General features: G+C 34.3%; 1 protein-coding gene across 1 annotated transcript in view; it reads right to left on the bottom strand.

Annotated features, from left to right (window-relative positions):
* Positions 1-2,839: 2,839 nt before the first annotated feature.
* LOC123654334 overlaps positions 2,840-14,054 on the bottom strand; it is a 45,076-nt gene continuing 33,861 nt past the window's right edge. Inside the window, exons 3-5 of the mRNA XM_045590247.1 lie at positions 5,203-5,368; positions 4,534-4,655; positions 2,840-4,431 (exon numbers count right to left, since the gene is read on the bottom strand). Of these exons, the coding sequence (XP_045446203.1) occupies positions 3,706-4,431; positions 4,534-4,655; positions 5,203-5,368 (1,014 nt within the window). The 3' untranslated portion in view covers positions 2,840-3,705. The remainder of the gene's footprint in view (positions 4,432-4,533; positions 4,656-5,202; positions 5,369-14,054) is intronic.

The following is a 14,054-nucleotide window of genomic DNA, read 5'->3' as shown; positions in this document are numbered from 1 at the left end:
TTAAACAGAAATGTCTACTTTTATTACAATTCTTTATAAAAAACAATTAATCGCTATCTGCTTCTGCTTCTGATACTTTGTAAAATGTGCTTACGGAATGAAAAATTAAATAAATCCAGGAAAAAATCGGAAACTTTCAGGAAATGTCATTATTTAAACTTTTCACGATTGACAGTTCGTAGAAATTGAAGACCCGTAAAATTAAAAGTTTTAATTGGAATATTTAAATTAATGATTGCCTTAACTGCATAACTAAAATGTCTCAAAATTACCACCCTAAAGTAGCTAAAAATAACAGAACGTACAGTAACAGAACGAAGTTAGTATTTCACGAAAATGATCACTTGATTTAAAAAATTACTATAACGATTTCGTCAAAAAAGTTGCTATTTATTTACAAAAGGTACTCACTGATTTCTCTAATAATAATAGGGAAATAATAAGTCTAGCCACACATTTCTTTATTGGCCATGCAATCTAATTTCTTATTTTATAATTAAGCAACGGGAAAACAACATACTCTAATAAACTAATTCGTCCTTTTTCAACGCCAACTAAATATTCTATAGAGTGTCAAGTAAAAATCAAAAATTATTTTTACTTGTCCTTCTTATTTTTTTTTGCCACTTAATTTACTACCACAGGCACGAATTTTACATCTTCTCACCATTTTACGTTTTACAGCTTCAACACAAAGTTCTCAAAAAATAGAATTCAAGCTTACATAAACAGTATCATTTATTACAAATTTATAACTGAGAACTTAGCATGTAAAATAATACATCATACTTATTCTTTTATCGTGAAAATGAGCCAATGCAAGATTAGGCGCGAGCGTGCAAGACGACAGCGACCCAGGCTTGCCAGAAAGTTTTGATTCAAGTCGCCCCATCTATGATCGAAAGTCGCAAAATATTCTTAGGAGTCGCCTCGCCCCATCTATGATCGAAAGTCGCAAAATATTCTTAGGAGTCGCCCAATTAAAGTTTGAAAATACACTAGCATCTGTCATCTGTCTGAAAAAGAATGTTAAATGAAAGGAAGCTTATTGGGACATTGACATAAAAACAATATTTTTTGTAACGGTTTTTGTACTTCTAAGTTGTTGCCAACGCTGAGGATTAAAAAGAGCCTAATTCGTGACTAATCGCCTCATCTGGCAAGCCCGCAGCGACCGGCCATTTGCACCAATCAGAGAGCGCCATTCGATTCACATACCGACGACGAGTTTGTCACGTGTATTTGTTTATTATCGTTCGTGCGTTCGTATTGCAATAGTTTCATCTGTAATTAAATAGTTTCCACCATACATACCACTCGCGATATAGGTAATGCATCATTTTTGAAAAAACGAAGAAAAACCGACTTCAATTATATCGACAAGTAATACAACGTAGGTAGACAAAAAAAATGTCAAGTAAATACGCATTATCAAAGATTACTCCAAAAGTTGTAATCAGATCTCGATAAAATTTAAATATGACCACATGATAAACATCGGCTTTCGATTAAATTAAAAATCACCAAAATCTGTACACCCAGTAAAAAGTTATGCGGATATTCGAGAGTTTCTCTCGATTTCTCTAGGGTCCCATGGTTTCCTTATCATGGTACCAAACTAGGGATATCTCCTTTCCAACAAAAAAAGAATTATCGAAATCGGTCCATAAACGACGGAGTTATCCCCGAACATACATAAATAAATATATACGTGAGAATTGAGTAACCTCCTCCTTTTTTGAAGTCGGTTAATAAAATAGAAATCCCGTAGATCTAAGCTCAAAATTAGACCGTTTATCGGCATATTATCGTTCCGTGACATTACTGGTGCTACGGAAGCTCTTCGCTCTTGCGTTGCTTGCGAAAAAACAAACGTAGGCACGCGCTTGTAATGAACGCAACGGGCATTTTTTTTTATTTGGGAGGAATCTAACGGACATTGACTTATGCCTCAAAATGGTCACAGAACGGAATCAGCTTACATCAACTCCACGTAGTCTTGTTTGCCCTACCCCTAGAGTGTTCTTCCGGACGAGCAAGAGTGTCTGCGTTTTGTTACGTAATAAAGGGCGAAGGGGCTGCACCTTCCAAGGCGTCGGAGACGTCACGGAACGATATTTAGATACACAAATTGATTTCAAAAATAAAGTATTTTATTAAGTGTCCCCTCGATAGTTTTTGGGTAATATTAGTGGCCATATTTTACTATTTGATGGCAATTTTAGCTAAATTTGACGATTAATTATTGTGGGATGAGTGACATTTTAAACGTACTGAATTAAAAAATTAGAAACTCATAAAATATCTTATTTGATGTCATATTTTAGAAGTATTTTGGTAGAATGCATGCTACAAATTTAAATGCTACAAAATAACCACCATGCTGAGTGGTATTTAGAGAAGTTTTCGTAGAAGATAACTAGTGGCTAAAATAGTATCATTCAGCCACTCGTTATTTGTGGCTGACCTATTAATTTAGAAGATGATTAGAAGAAGAAGATTTAGATTTATGTAAAAACAATAAATAATATATTAATTGCGATGACTATTATATATTTAATGACTGAAGATGAAGGAATAAAGTTTCGTCGAAAAATTGTTGGAGTTAAGTATATTTTATTCAGGTTTTCGAATTATCTTAATGTTTCCACTTTCCAGCAGTATAGTATATTGTAAATCAATACATTACAGTACCTACGTGACATACATTCACCATGTGTGTAAATAATAAAAACTAAAAAAATATAATCTTTACAAACCATTATTAAGTGTAATAACACTAAAAACATAAAATGTTTGGTTATCGTTATAATTAGGTGCATAAAAGAAACTTATCAAATTTTAAATAATACTTTATTTGGTTATCTAGTTAAATAAGTGATATAAATATTTCCCGCTTAACGGTTACAGCAACAAGAAGTCATTATTTTCCTATTAAATTGTATAATATATAATAAAAAATGACCAGTCATTCGCTATAACTCCGTAAGCACTGTCACCAAGCTTAAATTTTAAGTAATTGTACAAAAAATTATACTTAAATGTAACTTTATATAAATTAGGTATGCACTGTACAAATACATAATATACATATGTAGTCATAGTTCTAAAGACGAAAATAGAATGGTGAAATGTATTCTTTATTAAGGATTTACCCTTAAATGGTAAAACTTGTATATAATACACCCACATCTTCATAAAAAAATGAATTAACAACAAATGAAGTCAAGTTCAATGTTCTCTACGTGAGACTAAACTACTACACGTTTCCTTTTTAGTCTTTTATTACAAATAACGACATCGTTATTACGGTAAATGCTAAGCATGGAAACTACCAGCCAGTAACATGAAATATTTATGTTACTCAATTTTTGTAATTAATTCAATAACTTATTTTCGTCCGTTCAGATTCAATTCTTGGCACAAAGGATTAAGAAATTGTTTATTATTATTAGTTTAGTTAATTATATGACCGTAATTATACTTTTTTCTGCAAAACCACGTGATTTTTGAAAGTTATAAAAAATCTGTTAATTTAAAATTATGACTAAAACATTAAATTTATAATTCTAAGAATGCGGCTAAGAGGTTTCGTTCGAAGATCAATCGTTTTGTCTCTCGTAAATAATTAGAGATTTTTTTTTAAATTAAGAATACTGTTCAACAAGTGGTAACTACAACACAATGAATAATTGTATATGATAATCACTTTACAGGTCTTGGATCATACGGAGTGGCATCATGACCGACATACCTATTGTTCTTGCGTATTTGGAATCCTTGACCAGGCGACGTATTGTAATAGATTACTCGACGAATTCCAAATGGATCTATATAACCAAAACTACCAGTTCTTTCATCCACTTCTTGGGTTTCTTCTTCATGATATTGCTTAGGAAGATAGTATCGGAATCCGTTCTTTCTAAATGCAACGCCATCATACCCTGGGAATTGCGGTGTGTAACCGTCCCCGATACGTATTCTTGGCTTTTGCCGTCTGGTCCAATCGTTTGCGTGTCTATAGGAATTTGGATTGATTATATCAAAACGTTCATGAGGTGCGCTATCACTCGCGTAATACTCATCTAATGTATTCGTATTCGATGCATCGTAATTGTAGGGATTCGGCGATGAAGACGCTTCACTTGCTGTGATTGGAGTCGGCCTTAAGTCATACTGTGTCGATGAATCAATAGAGTTCGGTGACAGGTCTACCTTAGGCGTTGAAGTTGAAGTAGAATATAGAGGTGGAGGTGTTATAGAAATTTCTGTAGGAAACAGTTTTTGTATATTATGAGTTGATGAATACGTCTTTGGAGCTTTAGTTGTTGTGCTGAAACGAGGAGTTCCTCTTGGCGGATGACGTGCTGGTGGTGGGGTTATATTAAAACCAGAATCTGTAGGTGCCGTATTCGCAATTTTTAGAGATTCCTGAAAATAAAACAATGTGTCGTATCAACATTAAATTCATATACTTTAAAAAATATTAAAATTAAATTTCTACACTATAAAAGAAATAGAAATCGATTATACCCCTATTGGACGGTTTTCTCCCACGTAAACGGTCTTGGATTTATAAATTCTATATCCTTGATCATCAGCAATGTAGTCTTGTAGTCTTAAAAAACCATCAGCGCCCACCCAACCCGTAGTACCTGGAAATAAATTTAAAAAGATTTTAGTTTAACAGTGATTCATATATTTTGGAGTCATTTGTATGATTTGCAGGCTTGTATGACTATTTTAAACGTGGGTGTTAATTCAAGATTGAGTAGCAGGGATTAAATCAAGTTCATATTTGATTTTAGAGGTTCGTATGCGGTAGTAATTTGCTTTTATAGCATTTGTATCCTAACGATATACTGGTTATAATTTATTATGCTATAGTTATGACAATTCTGTTTGAGAATAAACGTGCCTTAATATTAATTTTTCGAAAGTCTTGTTATTTAGAAAAACAAGATTTATACCATTAAGAAAATATAATTTTATTAACATAGTATTAAGCAGTCTTATTTTTCGGTTTGATTTACTTCACATGTATTTTTTACCTTCCTTACATTTTAAATTCGTCGTTTTTTTTGTGTTTGTGTGTATTTATATGTATGTATAAAAGTATAAGTATTAAGTAAATGAGCAATTTTATTCAGCAATTTTGTTTAATATTTTATTTGTAATACGTTACTAAATATAATATATTACCGACTACAGAACCATCTTTAAGTCGTCGTTCTTTACGGTACTGCCCGTTGTGGGTTTGGTAAACGAAATATCGGTCGTCATCTTCGTCTGTTTGTATGTGGAACTGATCGGTATCTTGTTGCGCGCTGTAACCTTCTAGAGCAGCTAGCGCGTTACACGCCCACACCTGAAAGTAAAAAAAAAAACAACAAAATTAAACAAAAGAAATATAAAAATTGTCCATGTAGTATACAGTAATAAATATTTGAAATTAATTTTAAAAATTATAGTCAGAAACTAAATTAAAAGAATTAAAAAAATCTATAGTAAAAGACATCTAAGTTAAAATATAACAATACAAAAGTGAGCATCATCGGTATTTAGAAGAGCGCTTAATATTTACAGGTGTTCTTAAATTCCTTACAATATTATCAACGTAATATAAACCAATCGAACAACCATCCATGTATCAAACAGTAAAATATGTTCAAAATAAAATCTTACATTAATGTCAGAGAGCAAAATAAAATAAGAGTCAAAAAGAAAAAAAGTTTGTTACCATTGAGTGTCGGTGTATAAATTAATACAAATTACATTTTTTACAAAATAAATTAAACTAGTGGTTGGCTATATAGTGGTCGGAATGTGACCATAATCTTACCACAGACTTTAAAAATAAACAAAAGAGTAGGTATATATGCGTGTGTGTGTCAAATACATGGTAGTGTGTTTAATGTTTTTTTATTGATTTAGTGTATTTTTTTATGTATAATTTAAAAAAAAATATTAGCATTCCGCACTTTTTCTCTATATTAATGCATATAATAAAAATGTAACGTCTGTACATGGAAGTTATATGAGAAAAAACAATAGCACCCAAAACAATAATCGTTAGAATTATTGTCTGTTGCGTTTGTACACACTAATTGCAGAAACGGTTTATCCGATTTAGATGTGATTTACTAATATATTGTGGTAAGCGTCACTTAACATTTAGTGTTTGTTTTATGTCAATCGGTTCATAAATAAAAAAGTTATGCCAATTTAAAGAATGATGTTGAACAGAGTAAATACCCAAACGACGGTGGTCATAATCCAAAATAAACCAAAAGATATATAATAACCAATAAGTCGTGGGCACAACTAGTAGTCTATAAGTGTGCGAAATTTCATACCCCTCCCTCCGCGAAATTTTCGTGAAAAGCGGTACAAAGTTTTTGTTTCACGTACCTATGTATAGATTAAATTGTCAATCAAGTGTTGTAATTGTCAAATTATTATTTTGAAATTTAAATAATCATCACAAGTCTGAGTACGTAAAACGGTAATTTTTATAAAAATAAAGTTAAGTTTATGTATAACATTTTTTACAATTTTCGTCTATCTGTCTGTCTGTTTGTTCCGGCTAATCTCTGAAACAGTTGGACCGATTGTAACGGAACTTTCAATGGCAGATAACTGATGTAATAAGGAGTAACTTAGGCCAGTATTGTTTTAGAGATTTATTTATTTTATAAATACGAACTGAACAATATTTTTTTTTATTTCCACGCGGACGAAGTTTCGGGTACATCTAGTTATTAATAAGATACATTGTTGTTATATTCTAAAAATTAATTGAATTATTACAAAAAACGTCAAGGCCAGGTATTCTGAGTTATGCTTACGTTTGTTGTTTTTACAATTTAAGGAATTTACATATCTGAACATGCTATTATAATTAATGACGATCATTGTATATATTGGGGAATGACGACCGTTATATGAATTTTTAAATCTCTCAATAAAAGGTGTGAAGAGAAAGGACATTAAAATGAGATAACCTTTTATAGTAGCTTGATACCTTTTTGACCTTTTGATGACCTTTTTTGTACACTTTCGATTCTTTTTTTTATAAATATTGTAGTTAGAACCCCAAACTATACTTCCACTTTCAAGATGCTGTGCAATAGTGCTGAAAATAGTGAAAATCTTGTCTGGCCATTTTTGAAGTGCTTACAGTAGCGCAAAACAAATCCCAGAGTCTTAAAAGTCATAGTTACGACTTCGATCAAAACTTTTATAAAGTGCAATCACTACATCTTCTTTCCAGGCAGCCGGACAGACTCCGATGCTCAAGGGACGGTTAATAATAATTACTGTTAACGACTTTACCAAAATTACCTTACACCTTATCACAAACATAGCGGTAATACCATTATGGCTTCTTTTGAGACATCAAGTGTTTTCATCAGCTTTTTTTATATATTAATGATAGGACCGAAACAACTTAGGATTTTACCGCAGCCGTAGTTCTTTCTAAACGCTCCAGTTATTTAGCGTAAGATTCTTTTAATAATTTGGAAATCGTTTTCTCAAAAGTTCAAACACCAAAACATTGCTTCTGTCTGCTTCTAAGATAAACATTAAAAGGGGCGCGTACCAAGATAGTGGTCCTATGGGCTTAACAAATATGGATGAATCAACTATAAGTTGTTACGAAAATGAAATAAATCTTCCAAATATTGATAGTCCCCGTTTTAAAAGTTTAAATAAAATAAGCGTTGACGGTAGTAATCAAATTACTATGAGCAAAAGTCCGTTAGTGCGATCGGTAAGCGATGAGTCACCCGACAGTAAAGACTGTCAGCTGAGTGAGGGCGATAAGACAACGCAAAATAAGTCTTATGCGATAGTCACAAAGTCGAAAACGAAATCTAACCCAAATGAGGGGTGGAAACTAGTCCAAAAAAAAGGACGAAAGAGAAGGAATTATATTGCAGGGAAAACAGGGAGCGTGGTAGTTGATGCGGAGGAAAAATTCAGAGCTGCAGAGCGACACACACCCCTATTCATTACAAATGTTCATAAGAATACTTCTGAATCGGATATCACTACTTATATTCATAAGAAAACTCAAGAAACGGTTAAACTTGAGAGAATATCGATACAACGTGAATGTGAATATAATGCTTATAAATTTTTTGTACTACAAAGTAAAGTCCCTCTGTTCTTGGACGAGAGTCTATGGCCGAAAGGGATTATTTTTCGTCGCTTTATTAATTTTAAAGTGTCACGAAATAAAAATATCGGCTCAGTTATAAAAACACAAAATGGATAAAAATAAAAATATTTATAAGTTTGCTACATTTAACTGTAAGAACGTAAAAAGATCTGTAGATAGTATCCGTGATTTATGTAAAACAGCTGATGTTGTGGCGCTCCAGGAGACATGGCTGTTGCCTGACGAAATACCTTTTCTGAACACCATCAGTGACGAGTTCAGTTGTACAGGCGTGTCAGCCGTTGATACCTCGGTGGGAATACTGCGTGGTAGACCTCATGGCGGTGTAGCCCTGCTGTGGAGGCGTAAGATCTTTCAAAATGTAACTGTCGTACAGTGTAATAGCTCTCGTGTATGTGCAGTGAAAATGGTGTTAAATCAAAGGTCAGTCTTATTAGTGAGCTTATATATGCCGACGGATTCACTGAGTAACTTAACGGATTTTACGGACATTATGAGCTCGGTAAGTGCAATTATAGACAATTGTAATGTGGACTGTGCGTATATTCTTGGTGACTATAACGCTCACCCCTTCGAGCGCTTCTATGACGAGCTTATAGCGTTTTGTAATGACCAAGAATGGTTATGCATAGACTTTGAAATGTTAAATCCTTTTTCTAATATCTATACTTTTATTAGTGAAGCTAATGGCTCTAAGCGATGGCTGGACCATTGTGTTGTGACCAAAGCAGCCGCTCAAACAGTTAAAAAAGTGTATGTAAACTATGATATGACGTGGTCGGATCACTTTCCCTTAATTGTTGAATGTAACTTGGATGTTATTCCAATAATAAAAATGCAATCTAATATTCAACGCAGCAAAGTCGTGTGGGGTGACAGGGACCCACAACAGACTGAAACTTACCTAAAGGAATGTCATAAAAGGTTGAGTGTTATCGATTTCCCACATGAGCTTCGTAAGTGTAGTGACATCAGTTGTAGTGATCCGAGTCACAGAACTATCATAAGTAACCTTTACGAAAATATTGTAGCGAGTCTAAGTGAATCTGCCATTGTAAGTTGTGTACGTAGCAGGGGTGGCAGGCGGGTAGTACCGGGTTGGAATAAACATGTCGCTGCTGCTCGTGCGGATGCCAGGCTTAAGTTTGAGCTATGGTCGTTGCAAGGAAGACCGAAAAACGGTTATTGTTATCAAATAATGTGTGAGGCTAAAAGAAAATTTAAATCGCGTTTAAAATGGTGCCAAGATCACGCGGAACAAATTAAAATGGATATATTAGCATCTCATCATACTAAAAAAGAATTTCGATCCTTTTGGAAGCATACTAACAGATTGCAACCAAAGCCGGGTATCCCTGTGAGCATCAGCGGTTTGACTGATCCTGAACAGATTGCTAATCTATTCATGGATCACTTCTCTGTAAAGTCACCACTTGGTCGGTCGAGTCATGTGTGGGATGGTGGGACCGGAGTGAACAGGTTGACAAAAATAACAACTAAAAGTATTGCTGAAACTATAATGTCAATGACCAGAGGTAAGTCACCTGGTCACGATGGTCTTAGCATTGAACATTTGCAGTCGGCTGGTCCTCACTTACCCCGTGTTTTATGTATGTTATTTAACTTATGTTTAAATCATAGTTATATGCCGGATGATATGATGCGTACGGTGGTGGTTCCTATAATCAAAAATAAAACGGGCGACAACGCTGATAAGAATAACTATAGGCCCATTTCGTTAGCAACTGTAATTTCGAAAGTATTTGACAGCATTCTTAATACACAGCTTAACGTGTACGTCCAACAGCACGACAATCAGTTTGGTTTTAAGCCGGGTTTATCAACAGAAACCGCAGTGCTGTGTCTTAAGAGTGCTGTCACCTACTACATAGAGAGGGAAACGCCAGTTGTTGCTTGCTTCCTTGATCTCTCCAAGGCTTTCGACCTGGTCTCATACAATATTTTATGGAAGAAACTACAGAAGAGCGGGTTACCTGTAGATCTCATTAATATTCTTAAGTATTGGTATGGGAACCAGATCAATAATGTACGATGGGAAGGAGCGTTGTCTCGGCCGTATGGCCTGGAGTGTGGCGTGAGACAAGGGGGTTTGACTTCGCCAACGCTTTTTAACATCTATATAAATGAGTTGATAGCGGAGCTCAGCAGTACCAGAGTTGGCTGTTACATAGATGGTGTATGTGTGAACAACATTAGCTACGCTGACGATATGGTGCTGCTGAGTGCGTCCGTCTGTGGCATAAGAAAATTATTGTCAGTATGTGAGTCGTATGCTAAATCACACGGCTTAATTTATAATGTAAAAAAGAGCCAAATAATGGTGTTTAACGTCCGAGGCAAGTGTACGAAGGAACTACCACCGGTATTTCTAAATGATTGTATCCTAGATAGAGTGGATAATTTTAAATATCTCGGACACTATCTGTCTTCCGATCTCAAAGATGATGCTGACATTGAACGACAGCGGAGAGCATTGTCGGTGAGAGCGAATATGCTTGCTCGTAGGTTTGCACGTAGTTCACCCAATGTTAAGATAACATTATTCAAAGCATATTGTACATCTTTTTACACGTGCAGCCTATGGGCGAGATATACTCAAAAATCTTATAGTGCTCTCCGCGTTCAATACAATAACGCGTTCAGGGTGTTGTTGGGGCTACCTCGATACTGCAGCGCCTCAGGGATGTTCGCAGAAGCGCGTGTTGATTGTTTTTACGCTCTGATAAGAAAAAGATGTGGGTCTCTGGTGCGTAGAGTGCGGGGTAGTGCCAACGGAATTCTGGGCATGATATCCACTAGACTGGATTGCATATACATGAATCATTGCTGTGCCGTTGCAAATGGAACGGCGCAGCGGTGATTCATGTGTTCTGTAACATTTATTTATTTAAAAAAATTGTAATAACTAAACTAACATAGTATGTAAGAAATATTGTTAACTAACCAAAATGAGTCACTGGTCACTTGAATAAAGAATATTATTATTATTATTATTATTATTGCACCAAAATATTTGCGTATTTCTATTCTGTATAAGTATTTCTCTTTTATACAGTTTACCTCTACTGAACCAACCGCTAACCATGAATATTTTTAATTTTTTGGGCTTACATAATATCACATGTTTTCGAACGAGTACCTATCTATATCTAACTATAATATCAACAGAGTCACCCATCGTCTATAAATTATCCAAACGATCTTTTTTAAAATTTTTATTGAATTTTCTCATAATCTGTTTTCCGAAAACAGCACCTAGGAGCATTACTATCGGAAAATGAATCAGGTGCAGGTTCGACGATTAGGTAAAACGTTAGATTGCCGATTTGTTTGAAAGCACCAAGTCACGGATTTTATTTTTGTTATTATAAACAAAATTGTACTGAGTTAAGTCGTTGAGGGATAAAAATTCAGACATGATGACATGTAGTGTGCTGTTAGAAACAGTTGAACGGTTTTCAGTGTTCATAGACCATGACATACTACCCAAATTAAAATCACCCAGCACTAACGAAGTGCCAACAAAGCACTGTAATACATTATTTTCAACAAAATGCATAAGTAAGTGTTTTTGAACAGTAAATATTCTCTTTTTTAGGGTTCCGTACCTCAAAAGGAAAAATGGAACCCTTATAGGATCACTTTGTTGTCCATCTGTCTGTCCAGATCCTTTTTCTCAGGAACTCGTAGAGGTATTAAGCTGAAATTCATATGAAATACTTAGGTCTGCTGTTCCTTGGAGCTATGAAAAAATCAAACTTCTAAGCCAACTCAATCAAAAGATACAGCCGTTTATCCCCACAATCTTCGACACTCGCAAAGGAATCAAAACCTACAGGGTACTTCCCGTGGATTCAGAATTATGAAATTTGGTGCGAAAAGCGTAAATTTTTAATTATATCATATAATAAATATATTTTTAAAAATTTTTGTCACTGAACTCTCTGTTTGCGAGTTCGACTCGGACGGTTTTTTATTCTTCAATCATGAAGTACGAAAAATCTAAATGAGCCTTATTTTATAAAAACGTGTAAACGTTTGTAGGTATATCGTTATGTTTTTGTGGGTGCAGTCTTCCCGCGATGTGCACTATCCGTAAAATCGGGCTTATGTGAAAAAACAATGGCTAAGTCACGAATTAGAGACGCACGGAACCAGCACTTTATTGAACAATAGATGCTAAGTAGGCCTCGAAGGTCGCCGTGAAGCAATGGAATTCCACGGAATTTGGTTTAATTACGGATAATAGTTGAATACAATCATAAATTAAAAATGTTCGAAGGGTGGAAAACGAGACAAGTTATGTCCTTATACTTTTCAAATCTATCATTTATTTTGAACAAAATATAACTGACAGGAAAATATAAACAGGTAAAACGCTCCAGCCATAATATACAGTGTCAAGGCAATATTTGCAATTAAAACACATTGAAAACAGTTGTTTGCATTATATTATTCATGATATATGATCTAAAATTATCTCATTTAGTATTTTTATGTGTATAAAGTACATATAGGTATGTAATTAAAGAATTTTATTTACTTATATCGAAAGTTATATAATCAAACAGGGAGCGTACTTTGAGGACACTAAATCTTCTTCATATGCTCTATATACTATATTCAATGAATGCATTAGCTCTAGAAGTAAGATATCGTTTATTCGCTCTAGCGCAACGCACGTACCCACCCTAGTTGGCAAAAGCTTTAATTATTTATTAAAAAGAACTAAGTTACTTAACTACGTAATAAAATTTACCTTAGATTTCATAGGTTTAAGGATTGTAATATCCTTATCACATACAATTGTATTTGGAAACATGAAAATTATTTCAAAACAATAAAATTTGTCATATATTATATAATTTAAATGCTATTAAGTTTTTGTACTATTTTTGGGCGTTTGAAGTAGCTGTGGTTTTTTTGAGCCTATAGTTTAATAAAATACTTATATCTGCTTTATCAAATCTTTCTGTGATGTGTGTACTGTGTAATATATATATATATTGCGATATACCTTTTGTGATATCTATAATCTATAATATATATAAAAGCGAAAGGTCACTCACTCATCACGAAATCTCCGAAACTATAACACCTACAAACTTGAAATTTGGCAGGTAGGCTCCTTATAAGACGTAGGCATCCGCTAAGAACGGATTTTACGAAATTCGACCCCTAAGGGGGTAAAACGGGGGTTGGAATTTTGTATGAAAGTCCTATGTTTTTGAAGTAAGAGACTTGAAATTTAAAATGTATGCTCTATAGATGGTGAAAAGGTGTCCAAATGATGTATCTTTAGAAATTAACTCCCTTTTGGGATTAAAACGGGGGATAGTAGGTTGACTCACTCATCACGAAATTTCCGAAACTATAACATCTATAAGCTTGAAATTTGGCAGGTAGGCTCCTTATAAGGCGTCAACATCCGCTAAGAATGAATTTTACGAAACTTGATCCCTAAGAGGGTAAAACGGGGTTGAAAGTTTGTATGAAAGTCCCATGTTTTTGAAGTAAGAGACTTGAAATTTAAAATGTATGATTTATAGATGATGAGAAGGTGTCTAAATAATGTGTCTTTAGAAACCAACTCCCTTTTGGGGTTAAAACGGGGGATGGTAGGTTGACTCACTCATCACGAAATCTCCGAAACTATAACACCTACAAACTTAAAATTTGGCAGGAAGGCTCCTTATAGAGCGTAGATATCCACTTAGAACGGATTTTACGAAATTCGACCCCTAAGGGGGTAAAACGGGGGTTGGAAGTTTGTATGAAAGACCTATGTTTTTGAAGTAAGAGACTTGAAATTTAAAATGTATGCTCTATAGATGATGAGGAGGTGTCC

Source organism: Melitaea cinxia, chromosome 6, assembly GCF_905220565.1.
Source record: "Melitaea cinxia chromosome 6, ilMelCinx1.1, whole genome shotgun sequence".
In the NCBI taxonomy this organism is placed as follows: domain Eukaryota; kingdom Metazoa; phylum Arthropoda; class Insecta; order Lepidoptera; family Nymphalidae; genus Melitaea; species Melitaea cinxia.
Note: the sequence above shows the minus strand (reverse complement) of the source record. Positions and strands in the feature narration are given on the sequence as shown.